The sequence below is a fragment of the Carassius carassius genome, chromosome 43, assembly GCF_963082965.1.
Source record: "Carassius carassius chromosome 43, fCarCar2.1, whole genome shotgun sequence".
Classification (NCBI taxonomy): Eukaryota; Metazoa; Chordata; class Actinopteri; order Cypriniformes; family Cyprinidae; genus Carassius; species Carassius carassius.
The window spans coordinates 12611958-12631027 of record NC_081797.1 but is presented as its reverse complement, the minus strand read 5'-3'; the positions used below and the strand labels follow the sequence as shown (position 1 = coordinate 12631027).

Here is a 19070-nt window from a genome sequence, read left to right as displayed (position 1 = left end):
TGCCATGGAGGAATATATAAAAATCTGAGTGTTTACAGATCACTGTGCATGCGGGAGAATGTTAGGCCGATGATACATGGGGAAACTTTTTGAGCAATTTTGCCAGGCAATTTATTTTGAGCAATTCTGCTTATGCACATTTTTTACATTGAGAATGGGTAACAAATTTCTATCTGGATACTTTAAATGGGTCGTGGGTCCTGTGTCTCACCTGGTTGCCCGCTGACAGCAATATTGTTCAAAAACTTGCCCCGTGTATCATCAGACTTTTGGTCGTCACGATCACAGATGACAAGGTAGAAGTAAATTAATTTACATTTAACTAGTTTAGTATGGAGAGGCACTTAAATGTAGACCTTGGAATAATTCTCTATAACGTGGAAACCTAAAGATTCCTGATTTCCAGTCCCCATGCAATTGATACTCAACTGCCACTGGCTTGTCTGCGTTCGAGGGGAGGGGCAATAGTTGATAAGGTCAAAAACTCTGTGGTGGGAAAGACCAAAATTTCTATTTTAGGTAGGAATGTTTTCTGTGTTAATGAAGTTAAGTCAATTCTGTTTTTATTGCACTTTGCACAATATACATTGTTTTAAAACAGCTTGAATAAGTGAGATGTTAATAAAACTGGATACTTTTAATGCAAGCTTAATTTTATGTTAGATAGCAGTCCTTTGTACAAAGAAATGTGGTATTTGTGTCTTTAATGCATTAATAAAGTCATTGGACACAAAGTGTGCATCATTAGTGGTATGTGCCTAAAATAGATTTCCTGCAATTAAGAACCATACAATCAAATGGCTGCATATAGCAGTTCTCACATTGCTTTTGCTAATTAATGAAGCAACTTAAGATCAAGCATAATGTAATGTGTTTTATTTTTGTTATGGCAAAACCCTGTCCTACCTACCAAAGCAAAATGTGTTAATGGGTTAATCTGCAAATTGCACTCCTTTTGTTTATTTAAAATTTGCATTCATTTGTAAAATTATTTCAGCTCAGATTTTCCTTTCTCACTAGTTATTAAAGTATTGATTAGAGGTGAGGAAACTGACTTAGACCACCAGTTACAGCAATATTCATGGTCAGGGGACAGTGAGCTTTGACCAGCATTAAGGAGAGGGAAAGATGTGAAAAGTCTGGAGCTGTTTTTTAAAGATCATCCCTAGTAAACATCTGTCCTTTGGAGAAGCATGCCACTGCAAAGTAATATTAGTGTGTAAATTATTTCCCTCCAGGGCCAGAGCACCTCATGTGTAAGGGAGGTCAACATATGGTGCTGAGCCGTGTGTGTGTGAGAGGGAAAGAACTCGAGTTGTTAAAACACAGTCGGTATTATGTAGTGAGCAAGCAGAGTGTATTTTGCGTGTGTATCGGATGAGTGCACGGGCGTGTGCTCGCCCCAGTGCAGTGACTGATGTAATTTACACTGTCACAACATGAGGCCGGTCACAAGATGACGGGAGAGAGGGAGGGCAAGGCATAGTGATGACTGACCTGTCAGCACTGATCATTTTGTGTGTCATGTGCAGCTTGGTAAGAGACGAGAACCTGTAGTGCTAGAACAGGACCTGCATGAGAGTTTCTGCTGGGTGATGGTCATATGTGTTGACCATGATTTGGCCAAGCAGGACATGTATTTGGATCAACATCAAGCAAACATGGTAACTATTAAAGGAATAGTTCACACATAAATGAAAATTTGCTGAAGATTAACTCAGTCTCAGTCCATCCAACATGTAGATGAGTTTCTTCATTGGAACAGATTTGTAGAAATGTAGCATTATATCACTTGCTCACCAATGGATCCTCTGCAGTGAATGGGTGCCGTCAGAATGATCCAGAATAATCCACATACTCCAGTCCATCAATCAGCATCTTGTGAGGTGAAAAGCTGCATGTTTGTAATGAACAAATCCATCAAGATGTTACTAACTTTAAACTGTTTTCTACCACTAAGTTTTCTACCATAATATTTGTCTCAAGTGAAAATTTTGTATTTACTGAATCAGAAGCGAAAACTGCACAGATTTAGCATAATGTACTAGTCATAAAACTGTTGTAAACAAATATGTTGGTTGATTTTGATGTGAGCGGACAACGGGACGGATTTTTTTTATAATGTTTTTTTTTTCATTATAATGAATTATATGGACTTATATGGATTATATTATACTGTATATTTCAGGGGAAGTTGTGGCCTAATGGTTAGAGAGTCGGACTCGCAATCGAAGGGTGGTGAGTTTGAGTCTCGGGCTGGCAGGAATTGTGGGTGGGGGAGTGCATGTACAGTGATCTCTCAATACTACGACTTAGGTGCCCTTGAACAAGGCATCGAACCCCCAACTGCTCCCCGGGCGCCGCAGCATAAATGGCTGCCCACTGCTCCGGGTGAGTGTTCACAGTGTGTGTGTGTGTTCACTGCTCTATGTGTGTGCACTTTGGATGGGGTAAATGCAGAGCACAAATTCTGAGTATGGGTCACCATACTTGGCTGAATGTCACGTTACTTTTAGCCAGAAGCAACAGTTGAGATGTTTTTAATGATGATTTGTTTCTTACAGTCATGCAGATTTTCATTTTTACAGGACATTAATTTTACAGGACTCTCATTCTGGCGGCACCCATTAACTATAGAGGATCTACTGGTGATCAAGTGATGTAATACTAAATTTCTCTACATCTGTTCCAATGAAGAAACCATTTCTTTAACCACCCTTATATTTAGAGGGATATGATAACTAAAATCATGATTTTTTTTTTCTAGGACCAACAAGAATGTGAAAATGTCCTGCTTGAAAAAATCATAAAGTCAATGGGTAGTAGAAGGATAAAAGAGAGTGAGAGCAGTGGCAGACAGTAGCCTCTGGAGACTTCCATGGGGCCAGTTACTATGGCAGTGAATCTCTTAGGACATTAGGGACTATATACTCAGCAGGTTGCATCTTAGTCGAATTAGACGCCTTACTTAATTTGATTCAAATGAAAAAAAGGACTGTTAAAGAGTCATGGTTTCATTAAAACATTTTATTAAGGATATGATGTACTGTATGTAGCCTTCAAATGGAGTCAGAATTATCATTTTGCAAGAAATTTTATATTTTTATTAAATTGCAATTTCAGATGATGCTTACATTGCCAGTGTCTGTGTGGAGCAGAGCAACAAACAAGTCTCTGGTAAATGTTAATCAATCATTTTGAAATGTATTGTAATGTTCTGTGCTGTATTTAAATAATGTTTATGCCTTATGTACACATTAACTTATGGACAACAATTGTAAAGTTTCCTTTATGCCAAAAAGAAAAAAAGTTAAATACCATGCATAAATGATAGAAATGAAAATGATATATAAGTAAACATAAAAATATAAAAAATAAAAATCAGAAATGCATGGCATTTTGCAATAATAAATTACTGAATAATGAATGCTAAAGGTTCCCCCATGATGCATAGTCTGTATTGGTGAATCACACCACACAACACTCTAATGACTGATGAAAGATCATCTGCACCTCATGACAAGGCGTTTTGTAATAAACAGATCACCCTAAATCCCAGTTTAACAATCACGTGGTGCAAGTAATTACTGATCGTTGACAGCTATGGATTATAAGATATAGCCTACAATGAACTGTCTGCAAATACAGTGCCATTGTGTTTGATTTATGAAACCAAAATGGGTGGGCATAGATTTTAGATATGAGATGAGATGAAAAAGAAATTGAGGAGATTTTTGAAATTCATGCTCTTTTTACAGATTATTCAGCATATCCATGAGGAAGGCAGCTGATGGATGAGGGTCCTGTGTACACATTGGACCAGGTTTAACCTCCCTCTCTGTCCTTCCTTTGATCCCCAAGTAATCACAGCCCTTCCTCCATCATGTTCTAGCAGGAGTTTACTTAATGAAAAAATGCTGTGATCTGTAAATGAAAAGGCTTTGGCGAGTCTCCAATCATTAATCCACACAGGTTAATATCACACATGCCTGGGAATCAATACAGTTCTTCCCAAGCAGAGAAAGATTGGGCAAACCTTTTTATTCAGATTTGTTTTTTTTTTTGCTGAATGTCCAAAATATAGTGATATCCAGCCTTTTTTGTATATTACATGACCCCATAGTTCACTACCAACACTCAAACCAAAAATGTGCTCCTTTTAATCTTGAACAGTATATCTGTTATTTTATAATTTATAATAATCAGGTATTCTTAGTAGCTAGTCAAACAGTAACTAATCAAATATTCTTACATTACATATGTAAAACTTTTCTGCATTTTTAAAGTGTGGCTCAGGTGTCCATATACTGGTCATCCACACAAATAGGTACATTTTTCTGCTTAAAAATATACTTAAATTGTTAATTAATTAATTAATTACAAAAAAGTAATAGTTATTGTTGTTAAAGATAATTTGTTTATTTCTTATATTTTATAAAATAATACAGTCACTACTATTACAACTACTACTAATAATTATTGTTAGTAGTAGTGTTAATATATCTATGATTAATAACAACAATAATAATGATGATTATAAAAATAAATATGACATGAAGGTAAGCTTTTATGGTCTTTAAAATATTAATATAATTTATTTTATATTAACAGATATATAAACAATAAATATATAGAAATATTATTAAGAACAGTAACAACAGCAATAATTATTAACATTGTAATGTAAAATGTAATTTTTTATTATATATCTGTTTATTCCTTTTATGTTAAAGTCATTATTTCTTTTTTATAGGTATAATACCCCACTGTTGTACACATACCACTGGTTGGGAATCACTATCCTAAAACCCTGTATGATTGGAAAACATGAGCCGTGAGTCGTGCATGCCGCAGTATCATTTTTATTCAGTGTGAGAGCATCACTATAATGAGACATCTTTCATTCACTCCAGGAATACCTAAGGAAGTGGGCTGGAGAATATTTCAAGGATAAGCTATTTTCTCCTTTGATGTAAAGTATAGAAAATAAATGCGCAAGAGAGCATTAAAGCAGATTTTTGATAATCAAGTCAATAATGCAAAGGAGTCCCATATTTCATTTATATAAAGATCTATTGATTTCTGTCTGTGTGGCGAGAGTGATTTATTTCACCATTTCGATATGATTAGGGAGGAAAAGTTATTGTAAAATCAAGTCATTTAGGTAAGCGTACGGTGGAGATTCTTCACTTTTTTCTTTTTTTTAGCTGATCTGCTATATTTATGATTCAGACTGTACATTTAGCCACACTTGTTGATGTTCGAGTAAATAACCTAAATGCTCAGTAGATACCATAATCCATGAATCCAAAGGTTCTGACATCACTGGGTCCTCCACAGCTTTCAGAAGGCTTTAGAGACTCTTTTTTACAATTAGTAATTATATTGTAGGTAGGTTAGGATTTATTTTATTTACATAAAAACTTTATTTGACAACTTGGATTGAATTAATCATATCATTTATTACAGATAGCAAATTTAGTTTAGTATCTCTGTGGTTATTGAAATTACTGGACAAATCCCAGTCCTACAGTGCCAGTTCTCTGAACAAAACTACCTGAGCACTAGGGTTGTGCCGATAGACGATAGTATCTTGTATCGACAATGCTCAGAGATATCGATGATAGCAGATGTCTTTGTCAATAGTCAAGATGCTATTAGGCTCATTCTTCTATTAATGTATTCAATTACAATAATAATACTTAATAATTGTTTTATTAGACGACCTATTATAATTCAGCTATCAAATTGCCCCGCTTTTTCACTTCGGCACCGTATTTTACATACGCGCCCGCAAATGAGGATTAGAGCCTGTAGGGGTATATAAGGTATTTCATTGCATTTAACAAGTAATCTGAATGGCCTATATATGTGCAATATTTTAACTGAGCCCTCACTAACTGAGTTTAATGCCACAGTTATGTTAGAGTTTCTGTGGTGGTGCGTCAGGCTCGGGCACATGGTCCGGAGCGCTGTATGACTGATGTATCCATTCAATTTACTTACCTGTTTTAAATACTTTTTAAATTGAATGTGTTCGTTTATGTCCAATATTAAGTGTTAAACTGTTAAACTGTTAAATGAAATCTACTATTGCTTTTCACTGTTGACTGACTTTGCAGAACATTTAGACTGATAACTTCCATGCACAGATGTGGCAAATTTGTCACAAGACACACCATATGACAGTTATATCCAACTATATATGAACTAGCTGTTTTAAATACAGTGTTTTTATATTTAACATGTTAGTTTATCAGTATGTTTAAAATTATATTTTTTGGTGCATCCATATAAGCTCACTCTCATGCACATGCATGGTTTAAAACACTAAATAGTTATGCTATGACAACTCTCTCTTGGCCCATTCATGCACGATAATATCGTGTATCATCGATCTCATGGGCTGACGATATGCCGATTTGAAAAATGACCATATCGCCCGACACTACTGAGCACAGAGAATCATCAAATGATTTTACCTTGGGAAGGGAATTATTATTCAAAAAAGCTTGTGGAGATAAACGCTGCTTTTTTAATAAGATTACACTGAGATTATGTTGACAAATCAATGCAATATGGTTGCTGTGTTTGAATGTTGTAAACTGGATCAATGGTTTTAATCATTTCTAGTTTCAGAGTACTGATTCAACAGGGTAATAATTGCAAAAGTGAAGTATAATATTCAGAGCAATGATGAATGTGTGTTCGGCAAGGAAGGACGTGGAGTGGGAGTGGGGGAGAGAGACGGTGGGGAGCTTACAGTGGTATTGATTTGCGAGTATGTCCTCCATCTGTCACTGTAATGAATGTTAATGTGACACTACACAGCATACAGAAGCTTGGACTGGATACACCAGTAATTTAAGAGTTAATGCTCTTTTTACCTTACCTTTACTAGGAACTCATCTTTTGCAGAACTCAATTTGACGTTCTTGTTACATCTACACGGCCTTGCATCTTTTGTAATTAACAGCTGTCCAGACAAGTGAGACAAATTTGATGTTGTCTGTTTATGGAAATACACAGATTTAATTTATGATGGGTAATTGCGCACATCTGGTCTTTGCAAGTCTGTGATGTGGTTACAACTTCCAAATATCCACCAAACTGCAATCAAACATGATTGAAACCAGCCACTGTGCTGTACCTGAATTACTATACACAGTTTATTAGCACTAGCATATGACTTCAGACTTGACAGAAAATGGATCTTATTTACTTTCTTTATACATGCTCCTGGTCTAATTACATCATATGTGCATGTAAAGAGAAAAGTTTGATTTGATTTGTGATCTTTCATCAGAATGTAATAATAACTTGCTCTGCTCTGAAATGGCTTTTCATTTTGACTCACTTTTAATTAGAAGACTTAAAACTTTTTTGATGTTGTGAACACCCCAAAATAATCCCTCTATGATGAAAAATATACTTGTGTATATCAAATTATATTGATATTGTTGTTGTTTTTTTCATTGCTACTTTAGATGTGCTTAAAATAATTGTGATTAATCTCTGATAGATTAACCATCTTTTACAAGGCAAAATGTTATTTTATTTTATAATTTTTCTCTGAACCCTGAACTGAGCTTGAAAGTGACTTATTTAAAGAATAACTTTCAAATGTAATTTCCATATTTTGCATGAAAATTTGAGTCTGACTAATGGGCAAATACAACAGTTGCATAATAAATCTTGCTGAATAAAAGCAATAATTATAAAAAAACTGTCAAAGTGGAAAGAATTTAGCCCTTTTGACCTGGGTTTGAATTAGAAGTATAATTGGATGTCAAATCTAAGATCTTAAAGGCAGAGTAGCATCTGGTGAGAGAGCTGCTTTCATTAAAAGAAGATCCTCTGGCTCTAGTAAGGAGAGCAGCTCTAGATTACATCCACAGCTTTCCTTGTGCTACTCAAGACCTTTTTAAATCCCACTATCATACAGGTCAGGGATCAGCAATATTCTGGGACTGGGGTAATGGGGGAAGTGGGGCAATCCAGGGAAAAGCAATCAAACCCAGATAAAAGGAAAGGAGGATACGATGAAGGAGCAGGTGCATGGGGTGTTTTTTTACTCAAAGCTGTTGTTTAAGAAATGTAACCCCATCACCTCCGCCATGATTGCCTGCAAAGATACGACTGTACACATCAAGCTGCAATTTTGGTGTTTTGATGTGGGAAGATGATAAGGCCAGTTTCCATCTGGCAAAGGTTTGATGTTCAGTTTTACAGTGGAAAATGTGGCACTTACTTTTAAGTGCTGAATGGAAAATGCATTCAAGCTAATGAAAATGTCTTTGCAAAGCAAATGAAGCTACATATACAATGCTAAACATAATTTCTGTAATTGCAAGTTAAAATTTTTGTCCCATTTCAGAGGTCCTCACTTACATATATATATTTAGACATGTCCCAAATTGGGTAACAGGTTTGCAAACCTCATATAAAATGAATGGAAAATAAAACACCTCATGTAAAATTCAGTTTGACCTTCTGAAGTTGACTTCAGTCATTTTCTGAAGATTAAACATTTACTTTTGCTATTTTTTGAAAAAGAGTTTCAGGTACTGATCTATAATAGAGAACTGGAATGACAATGAGAAAACATCACCTAACAAGTCAGCGTTTTTAAATGTGAATTATTCCTGTAAATTCTCACAATGCAAACACTGTACATTTTGTGTGTCTATTTCCCATATCTCTCCCGCTCACTTCTAACAAACTGATTATCTGAATCAGGTGTGTTAACAAAGAGAGACATGCAAAATATGCAGAGCAGGGGGTCGCGAATTGAGAACTGCTGATCTATGGCATCACTGTGAAGAACCCTTAAAGGGGTCATATGATGCAATTTCAAGCACGTGATTATAGAAAGGGGCGTTACATTTCCGACAAGTGCTTGCGGTGTTTGGCCAATCACAATGCACTAGGTCAGTTGGCCAATGAGACCAGACTGTGCTTGTCTGGAGGAGGGACATTGTAGAAAGCAACTGTTTTAGAGAGGCGGGGCATAGAGGACCTACAATAATGTACAGTCGTGGCCAAAGGTTTTGAGAATTACATAAAAATTGGAAATTGGAAAAGTTGCTGCTTAAGTTTTTATAATAGCAATTTGCATATACTCCAGAATGTTATGAAGAGTGATCAGATGAATTGCATAGTCCTTCTTTGCCATGAAAATTAACTTAATCTCAAAAAAACCTTTCCACTGCATTTCATTGCTGTCATTAAAGGACCTGCTGAGATCATTTCAGTAATCTTCTTGTTAACTCAGGTGAGAATGTTGACGATCACAAGGCTGGAGATCATTATGTCAGGCTGATTGGGTTAGAATGGCAGACTTGACATGTTAAAAGGAGGGTGATGCTTGAAATCATTGTTGTTCCATTGTTAACCATGGTGACCTGCAAAGAAACGCATGCAGCCATCATTGCGTTGCATAAAAATGGCTTCACAGGCAAGGATATTGTGGCTACTAAGATTGCACCTAAATCAACAATTTATAGGATCATCAAGAACTTCAAGGAAAGAGGTTCAATTCTTGTAAAGAAGGCTTCAGGGCGTCCAAGAAAGTCCAGCAAGTGCCAGGATCGTCTCCTAAAGACGATTCAGCTGCGGGATCGGAGTGCCACCAGTGCAGAGCTTGCTCAGGAATGGCAGCAGGCAGGTGTGAGAGCATCTGCACGCACAGTGAGCCGAAGACTTATGGAAGATGGCCTGGTGTCAAGAAGGGCAGCAAAGAAGCCACTTCTCTCCAAAAAAAACATCAGGGACAGATTGATCTTCTGCAGAAAGTATAGTGAATGGACTGCTGAGGACTGGGGCAAAGTCATATTCTCCGATGAAGCCCCTTTCCGATTGTTTGGGGCATCTGGAAAAAAGCTTGTCCGGAGAAGAAAAGGTGAGCGCTACCATCAGTCCTGTGTCATGCCAACAGTAAAGCATCCTGACACCATTCATGTGTGGGGTTGCTTCTCATCCAAGGGAGTGGGCTCACTCACAATTCTGCCCAAAAACACAGCCATGAATAAAGAATGGTACCAAAACACCCTCCAACAGCAACTTCTTCCAACAATCCAACAACAGTTTGTTGAAGGACAATGCATTTTCCAGCACGGAGCGCCGTGCCATAAGGCAAAAGTGATAACTAAGTGGCTCGGGAACCAGAATGTTGAAATTTTGGGTACATGGCCTGGAAACTCCCCAGATCTTAATCCCATTGAGAACTTGTGGTCAATCCTCAAGAGGCGTGTGGACAAACAAAAACACACTAATAATGACAAACTCCAAGAAGTGATTATGAAAGAATGGGTTGCTATCAGTCAGGATTTGGCCCAGAAGTTGATTGAGAGCATGCCCAGTCGAATTGCAGAGGTCCTGAAAAAGAAGGGCCAACACTGCAAATACAGACTCTTTGCATAAATGTCATGTAATTGTCGATAAAAGCCTTTGAAACAACTGAAATAAAGATCTAAAAGCAGTTTAGCAGCAAACTTTTTGAAAACTAATATTTATGTAATTCTCAAAACTTTTGGCCACGACTGTACAGTATTTGAAAAATAATATGTTTTTTGAACATTAAAGCATGTCAACATATTCTGTTACACCAAATACACAAAATAATAACCTTTAAAAAAGCATCATATGATCCCTTTAAGCACCTTTTTTTTAAAGTGTATATATCAAATGACAAAGTGCTCATTCTAAAATTTGAATAAAGATTTATGCTTTGTATACCTTTATTCACATTGTAATGTTACAGTTATTCATTGTTTATGTAATTTTGCTCATTTTTATTCATACAGTATGCTAAATGCAAATGCTTTAACAATGACTTGCAACAACAGCATTCATTTTGAAACAGGTAGTGATTTCAACTGTGTTTAAATTAATTATTAATTTAACATTTATATATATAACATTTTACATGAAAATGGAAATGCTAGTAAAACACCATATTTGGGCAATCTTGGAGAGTCTGAAATAGATGTTGCTCAATCAGGACATTAAAAATATACAGGACAATAATATATATCAGAACTTATTCATAGAAATAACTGACTACATACAGTACGGACTTAGACAAGAAGCTTTACTTCCAAGATGATGCATGGTAAGCTTTTCATTTCAGTACAGCATAAAGCAATATAGCAACAGAGGCTTGTATTGTACTGTATTATTATATATTAAAATCAGTTTCTGAAACTAATAAGTTAATGTTTAATAATTCCTGAATAATTACGTACATAAAGAGGCTATATTTTGTCTAACGTTATCCTGTGTCGGCAGTGTACAGCAGACATACCCACCTAAACAATTTAAATATAAAGCTTACCCTGCCCAAAATTACCATAAAAATTGCAGATAACATATGAAGTAAAAATGAATTTACATACTGTAGACATAACAAAAACTAATCCCGTGTGACTGATTCGCTTCAAATCGGGTGATTTTAGGTCAGCAGTTTGGCTGTGACTCAATGTGCTCTCTGCCAATAAGGAATAGTAAGATGGCGGCTCGAACACTTCCGGTGGCTTCTGAACTCGATCAGCGATCCAGTCATTATATATAGATCAGTGGTTTCAGGCCCTATTTTGCAGTCTATTTGCGAAAAATGCCATTTAATGTTATTATGCACAGCCCTATTAATAATGTTAGAAGCAAATTAATTCACATCAGTCTATAATTTCTTCCTCAGTGCACCAGATTTGTTTGGTGTTAAGCTCGGTGAGGTACATTTTATGATGAATGTTTGTAATAAGAATTTATGTTTGTGTGGGTCGGTTGAGTCAGGGAGTCTAATCTCACAGAGTGTAGAGGATACACGTGGAACAGGCAGGGCAAGATGTTTCGTGTAGGCTTCACGTCCCTATAGGCATGGAGCACATGATTCTTTATGCTGCTCTCACCTGCTGAGAACAGCAAACCTGGCACACACTCGACACACAACTGTGCCTCCCTTTCTCTCTTTATTGTTCTCTGCCTGCATCCTCTCTTATGGGAAATGGGACCTTGCAGTCAGCAGAATATTCATCAGATAAATCTGTGAAAACACAACACGCTATTTATATAAATGCATGCTCACTGTAGTACGCAAGATACAGAAATGAAAATATTCACAAAGGCAGACAGCCAATTGTCCTTTTCAATTTATAAGTGACTGAAACTAATAAAAGTTTTCAACAGTTCCGAACAGCAGAATTAACTATATTTTTTTCATTTTCTGAGAAAATGTGAGTCCTGTCTGCGCATACAAAACTTGTCACTGTAGTTTTCTGGGTGTTACAAGGTGTTCAAAAAGTACCCTAAAACTTCTAGTTGCTGACCCTAAGACCAGCGGCTTTGTGTCTATCTCGTCTTGCAGAAGTAAAGCAGTAACGACTGCCTCAGTTGCTAAGGCACAGTGTTTTTTTTCTGTGTGTGTGTGTGTGTGTAGGTCCCACCGTGCGTCACAGGCCGTGATGTGGGTAGAGTGTAAGGTGCTGGAGGCTGGATGTGGAGGCAGAAGGAGGTCCCTGCGATCAACGTTCATGAGACTCCCCTGCTCCTTTTGGTTCCTGCTGCTGGTAGGCACTGGAGGTCTTCTTCTGCTGCACCTACAGGACCTCACAGAGACACTCCAGCAACAAAACCAAGGTCTGTGTAACATCTGGATTATTTTTGAGGAAAGTGTTCACACTTTTAAAATGATCTGATCTTTATGACTGTCAAAAATTAAGTGCTTTTATTAATGTCAAAATATAATTGAATATGACTTAATACAGCTTGCTTCTCACAAAGTTCAACAGAGATAAATCAGAGGAATCCAATAACACTTGTGGAAAACAATTTCCCTACATTAGTTTGGATTTCATTTTAATTTTCATTCATCTAAATAAAAATATTAATTGTGATAAATGTAAAGAAATCACCAAAGCATAATAGACAGGTGACAAAAGATAAGAATATTTATAATAATAATAATAATAATATAAAAAAATATTACATATAGAAATCTTTAAAAAATCTGAATATAAAATAATCTCCTTGAAGCTAAAAATGTATATGGTTTAATAAGTAGGGGTGTAACGGTACACAAACGTACTAAACATATATATATATATATATATATATATATATATATATATATATATATATATTTTTTTTTTTTTTTTTATTAAACAATGTTTTACTGAACAAATTGCTATTTCTTTAAATAAATTAAATTATAATGACAATTTTATTTAACTCTACCTCATAAAATAAATAAAAATCTATAGGCCTAAAATTCTACCTTAGCTTCTACTATAAACTATAGGGAGCCTTTTTACATTACCATAAGGTTACAATTAACAACAGAGCGCATATTACATTTAATTACTATTTATTTTTAACTGTAATAATCAACACTCAAATTAAAAACTTGTATGCAAACATGAAGATAGAAATAGAAATACAATGAAACACTGTGTCGTCAGAGTTGGTATTGTGGCTTTATCAGACACTTAACATTTTATGAAAATCTAGATGGCTGTGGCGGAGTGCATCACATTAAACGCTTTCATCAATTTACAGGTTATAATTTTTATTATAGCTATATGGGCGCTTATTTTTTTTTCTTGTTGTATAATACACTTGGCCGAAATATCATAATATATAAACGATGAAGGGCAATATTTAAAACGTAAAAAAAGTAAAATGGCTACAACTAGACGGTAAAAGCTTAGACTCTTCTCCGCTCTTCAAACACACAAAAAATATTAGCCTTTACAGACATTGGTTACATCTCAATCAGCTCCCTAGCTCCTGAACTCGTGTATCAGTATATTATGTACACGAATTTGGTCACTGGTAAGTTCCCTGACTCTCACCACTCCCTGACTGGTAAGTTCCCTGACCCTGATTGGGACAGTGATCACTCGAAGTCCAGTGACATGATTACTTACAGCGTCATCGGATAACATTGTACAATGCCACCACGTGAATTAATAAACAGCAGGCAGGACGATCTCTTTTTGATATTTTTAATTCTCTTTAAACACATCGTTCTGTTACATGTTCTTACAACATTTCAGTCGAATATTAATTATAAATGTTAGATGTGTTCATTTCCTGTCTATTGATGAGTGTTTTTAAAGTGCATCGTGTGATTTATTTCATGGCGCGAACGTTCCAGTGCACTAGAAGGGTTTTGCAAATGAGACAGCCCTTAAAATGGCCGATTCCCTGATCAGTGCCCTGACTAATGAACAAGGGAGCTGATTGAGACACAAGTTTTGAGGTTTTGTTGAAAGTTTGAGGATCTAATGGCATTACAAGCTTTAGTGACAAGCTTTTTTTAATGCTTTTCATTGGAAAAATGTTTGTAAAACCCACAAACAAACATAAGAAAGACCAACAGCACTTATTAAATATAATAATAAGAGAGATGAAGTTTGGATCATTTTTCATGGCACATCTGACTGGGTATGGCAACTGCCATTCTCTGCCATATACAGAAACGCCGCCCCTGCCGACACCAAATTTTTTCGGTAAGAATACGTGTACCATAACACCAATATTAATAAGTTATCCTATATTTAAGACATGGTGAAATCCCAGTGTACACCTCTGTAAGAGCTAATGCTGTGTTTGATTACTGTCACTTTTTGGTTTATTTGAAGTGCTTGCATGCGGTGAAGTGGGCTTTAAAACTCACTGTGTCTTCCCTGCAGAGCCATCAAAAGCTGCTAATGTTGTCTGTTTCCGTCTTGCGACAGAGGACAATTGTTAGCTGAGCGCAGAAGCTCATGAGAATGATATTATACTGATTGTGAGAGACGCGGGGGAGATATTGCGACGTCTCTCGGAAATGTGGGTCAATGAAAAACTCTACAGGAAGTTTCTTAAAGGAAATTTGCCTGTCAACCTCACTGCTGTTTGTTTATGCAGTATTTAACCTTTTTATTTTAAATCAAATTAATTAGCTGGAAAATGATTTTAAAATGCAATTATGGCGATTCATAAATTAAAAAAATAATAATATTAATACATATAAAACAGTCTTTTACAGTAAACTGTTCATGAATTGTCATTCCTGACATATTCCCTACACATCCTGAGTAATTGAACATTTACATGAGCCTCAAGCTTAAATGCTTGACAAGACACAAACAATTTACGTTGAACTTCCCTAAATGCATTACATTTGAGACGTTTGTTGCTAAAAAAGTAGAGCACTTTAGCGCATTAGAATCTAATAAGGGAATGACTAACCTGAGATGATTGAATCTTGCGTTACTATTGACTGAGGGATTGTGTAAGCAGTCATTGGTGGGGAAGCTAAATAACAGTTCAATAGTGCCCTGGAAAGGCAGTCTATTCAGTTTCATCTCTCCTGTGCTGATTGATCTGTCTCTCCATACCCTCTGATCTAACCCGCCCAGTCAATGACAGCTGTCTCTGTGGACCCTGAATCATTGGCAGTGAAACTGCGGCTCAAACTAAGTTTTGGCACAGAGGTGTTTCAATCTGTTGAGGGCTTGTGTGGTTTTTCCATTTTAGAAGAGAATAATTTTTACAAATATTTCTACTAAACTTAGCTATATTTGTTAAATTATATGGGGACAAGCAGATACTTGACAGAATACATTGTAAAATACAATACAATATATTACTGATTACTGAACTCTTTCCCTGGCAAACACATAATTTTCTGGGTTTCCACGTTCTTGATGTTATACGCTGAAGGGCGCTATTAAGCATCTCCTGAATGAGTCCCGATTAAAAAAAAAAACACAGATGAGGAAGATGCAAAAATGAGCGATCTCCTTTGCAAGCGAAAAAATGCGATCATCGACAATAAACAGCATTTAATTGAAACTGCCTAAACTTATTGAGTGAAGTGTCGATCCAGGAAGTGGCAAAGGACTGTGCAAGCTTTGGGGGTGCTGATGGAAGCGATCTACTGCCTCTTTGCTTGATCACCGAATATGATCTAGATGCAGCATTTGATAAAAAAAATTCTCAGCTTTTTCTCTCAGAATGTTGCTTTTTTTGAGTGAAACTTGCCTACATTCAAGTGTTGATAATTATTTAAGATAGAATAAAAAAATTTTTAAAAGTAGAGGCTCTGTTCTTTATTTTGATGTATTGCATGTTCAGATATGCATGCAACAAAATATTCTTGGGGTCATGAAATTTTGGTGAAAATGATCAAAAATGCTTGCAGTGGCTGGCATTTTTATATAATATAGAGTAATAATAACTTTTTTTTAACCATATTGAAATGTGTTTTTGGAAAAGAATTGAATACTTTTTATTTAGAAATAATGTAAAGTATTAAGTATTTGTGTATTTACTTGTTTTTCCCCAGAAAGACATATTGCATTTTTTTTCTTTTTGTTCAAATGCATTTCATTATTTTTGTATTTCTCAAATTTTCAGCAGACTCCCTAGCAGCCCTCTGGAGTTTGAAAACGCCTTGTTCATGTAGTCCTCAGTGTAATCTGATTTTAATTTGCAAAAAGTAGAGTTTTGATGATTGGCTCTTTTGTAAACATGACTTCCTGGTGGATTAATAAAATCCAAGGTTTTGGTGGGTAACTGGGCATTAGCATGAACCCATTATTCCCGTCTGCTACTGCAGATACTGTCTAAATACACTATCTAGACTCAAGAAGCATAATTCGACATTCACAGCTATTCAAAAGAAGCTGTGGATGGACTGCCTATAGCTCTATTAGCTTTCATATTACTCTCCAGTCTTGCTGTATAATACTAGCATTTATTTCAGAGCAGTTACAGTCAGTGGTTATTATACACTTGCCAGTACAATGATCAATTGTTTTCATCCAAATACATCAGCAGCGATGCATTACACAACACTTTCAGCAATGAGACGGTTGGTGAAATAAAACTAGTGGAGAATTTGAGTGTTGGAATATTGGCCAACAGAAATCGAAAGAAATGCTACAGGCCCTGGAGAGGGCATATCTTCATTCATAAAGACATGCATGAAAGAGAATGAATCACATAAAGACGGTCTTATTTATCTAATTACAGCTGTGGATCTTTCAACACTTGTCTAATTTGACGTCTTGCTGAAATGTACAGTTCTTACATTGTTTCCTTAGACTTTGTTGATGTGTTTAACGAAACGTAGAGAAATTAAAAATGCACCAGGTGTTTTCTTACATAGATGGGGACATGGTGTTTTATGCAGAGAGGAAGCAAACCGACATTTCCTCAACCCAGACATTTAATACTGTGCTCTAGAAAGTCCAGTCTGAACCTTTTAGCCCTCTTTACAATTATCAGATCAGTGATAGACACTCCATTATGAGGTAATTACTACATAGTTACAGTGATAACATTGCAAAGTGCCTGAGAAAGGATGTGAATCAGTCACAGGTCAATCAATTGTATTGCTTTCAGACAGTCTATTGCAGTCAATAGGATTATAAAGAACTACATCATAGCACATGCATTTCCGACCGGTCTCCTCACCTAATTTGATTGCCGTTGAGCTCACTTTGCACACCACTTAAACAAGATCAATAGTCATTTACAGCCCTGCTAGATTTACACGGCAATTTGGAGCAATTATTCAAGTAAATTTTAACCCCACCTCTGCAGAACATTAACAAGCTCCACTTCCCATTTAGGGTATCATTATTGTCAATAATTTGATGAGTGCTTAACCTTTGACCCATAAGCATCAGCCTGAAGTGTGTGTCATAAGTGAATACCTAATGTTACTGAGACACATACAAGAACATTGTATTATGTATTGCATTATAGTTAACTACCATTTTCTATAAATATTTCCATAATGTAAAGTTTTTTTGTTAGTTTTTTTGGAAGTTGAACACTTCTATTCAGCAAGGATCCATTAAATTGATAAAAGTGACAGTGATGACATTTGTCTGTCTATTTAAAATCGGTTTAAAATAAATGCTGTTCTTTTGAACTTTATATTCATCAAAGATGAAAAATACCTTTTGTGTTTGAAAATACTATTTAGAAATACTTTTATATATCAAGGAATCAAAGATTGATAAAAACTGACTGTAAAGACATTTATTTATTTTTTTGCCATCACAGTAGTGTTGTCACGGTACCAAAATTTCAGTATTCGGTACCGATACCAGTGAAAATCCACGGTTCCCTTTCAGTCGGTCACTCTCGACGCCACGTCGGTGACCGATGCAAAATGGGATATCGCTTCGATAAACCAATCTACTTCGAGTGTAAACTAAAGGAGCCAAAGCACATTAGCATGCAATTATTGCATCCGGCTGTATAAGAAAGTATAAGAAGGCAGCAGGTGCAATGCATACCTGCTTTTCGCTTCGGAGCCGAGTGTTAGTATCGTTCTGCTCAACCGTGTCAGCTGTGAACTACGAGTTCAGCATGCTCTCGGAAGCTTTGTGTGTTGGCGAGTCGGCGCTTCAGCGGCGGTCATTCCTGTGTCGAGTGGATTGCACACTTCAGGCTGCACTACCCGTCGTGTTGCAGCATTTCCTAAAGAGCAAATTTCTCTAAAAGAGCTTCACGGTTGCGTCTTTGTAAAGCAGACGGATCGTCCTTAAAAGGATGCTGTTTCACCCTTGCGTTTCTGGGTGCGGTCGTTACCTGGCAACGGGTGATGGTCACGATCGCTGCCTCACGTGTCTGGGCGTCGAGCATGCTGAGGTGGCCTTCGTGGATGAGTCATGTTCTCACTGCGAGAACATGACCATCTCGGAGCTGCGAACCATGTTCTGCTACCTTCAGGGGGCGGAGTCCCGTTGCCACGATCTGGGGCTCGTTCTGGCGGCTGACAGACGAGAACCTCTTCCAGCAGGACCATCACTCCTCTTGCACCTCCAATCCAGTGGAGCAACCTAACGGAACGCGCTGGGCCCTCTTTAAAGAGCGTACCAGCGATATCCAGTACGCAAGTATGCGTTTCCCCCAGTGAGCCTTCTCGCACAGACACTGTGCAAAGTCCGGGAGGACGAGGAGTAAGTCTTGCTAGTGGCACTGTATTGGCCCACCCCGACCTGGTTCCCTGAACTAGTGCTCCTCGCGACAGCCCCTCCTTGGCAGATTCCTCTGAGGAAGGATCT

At 36.8% G+C, this 19070-nt stretch overlaps 1 protein-coding gene across 1 annotated transcript in view; it reads left to right on the top strand.

Annotated features, from left to right (window-relative positions):
* The first annotated feature begins 12448 nt into the window (after positions 1-12448).
* si:ch211-269c21.2 (carbohydrate sulfotransferase 8) overlaps positions 12449-19070 on the top strand; it is a 42070-nt gene continuing 35448 nt past the window's right edge. The window contains exon 1 of the mRNA XM_059536327.1: positions 12449-12636. Within this exon, the coding sequence (XP_059392310.1) occupies positions 12462-12636 (175 nt within the window). The 5' untranslated portion in view covers positions 12449-12461. The remainder of the gene's footprint in view (positions 12637-19070) is intronic.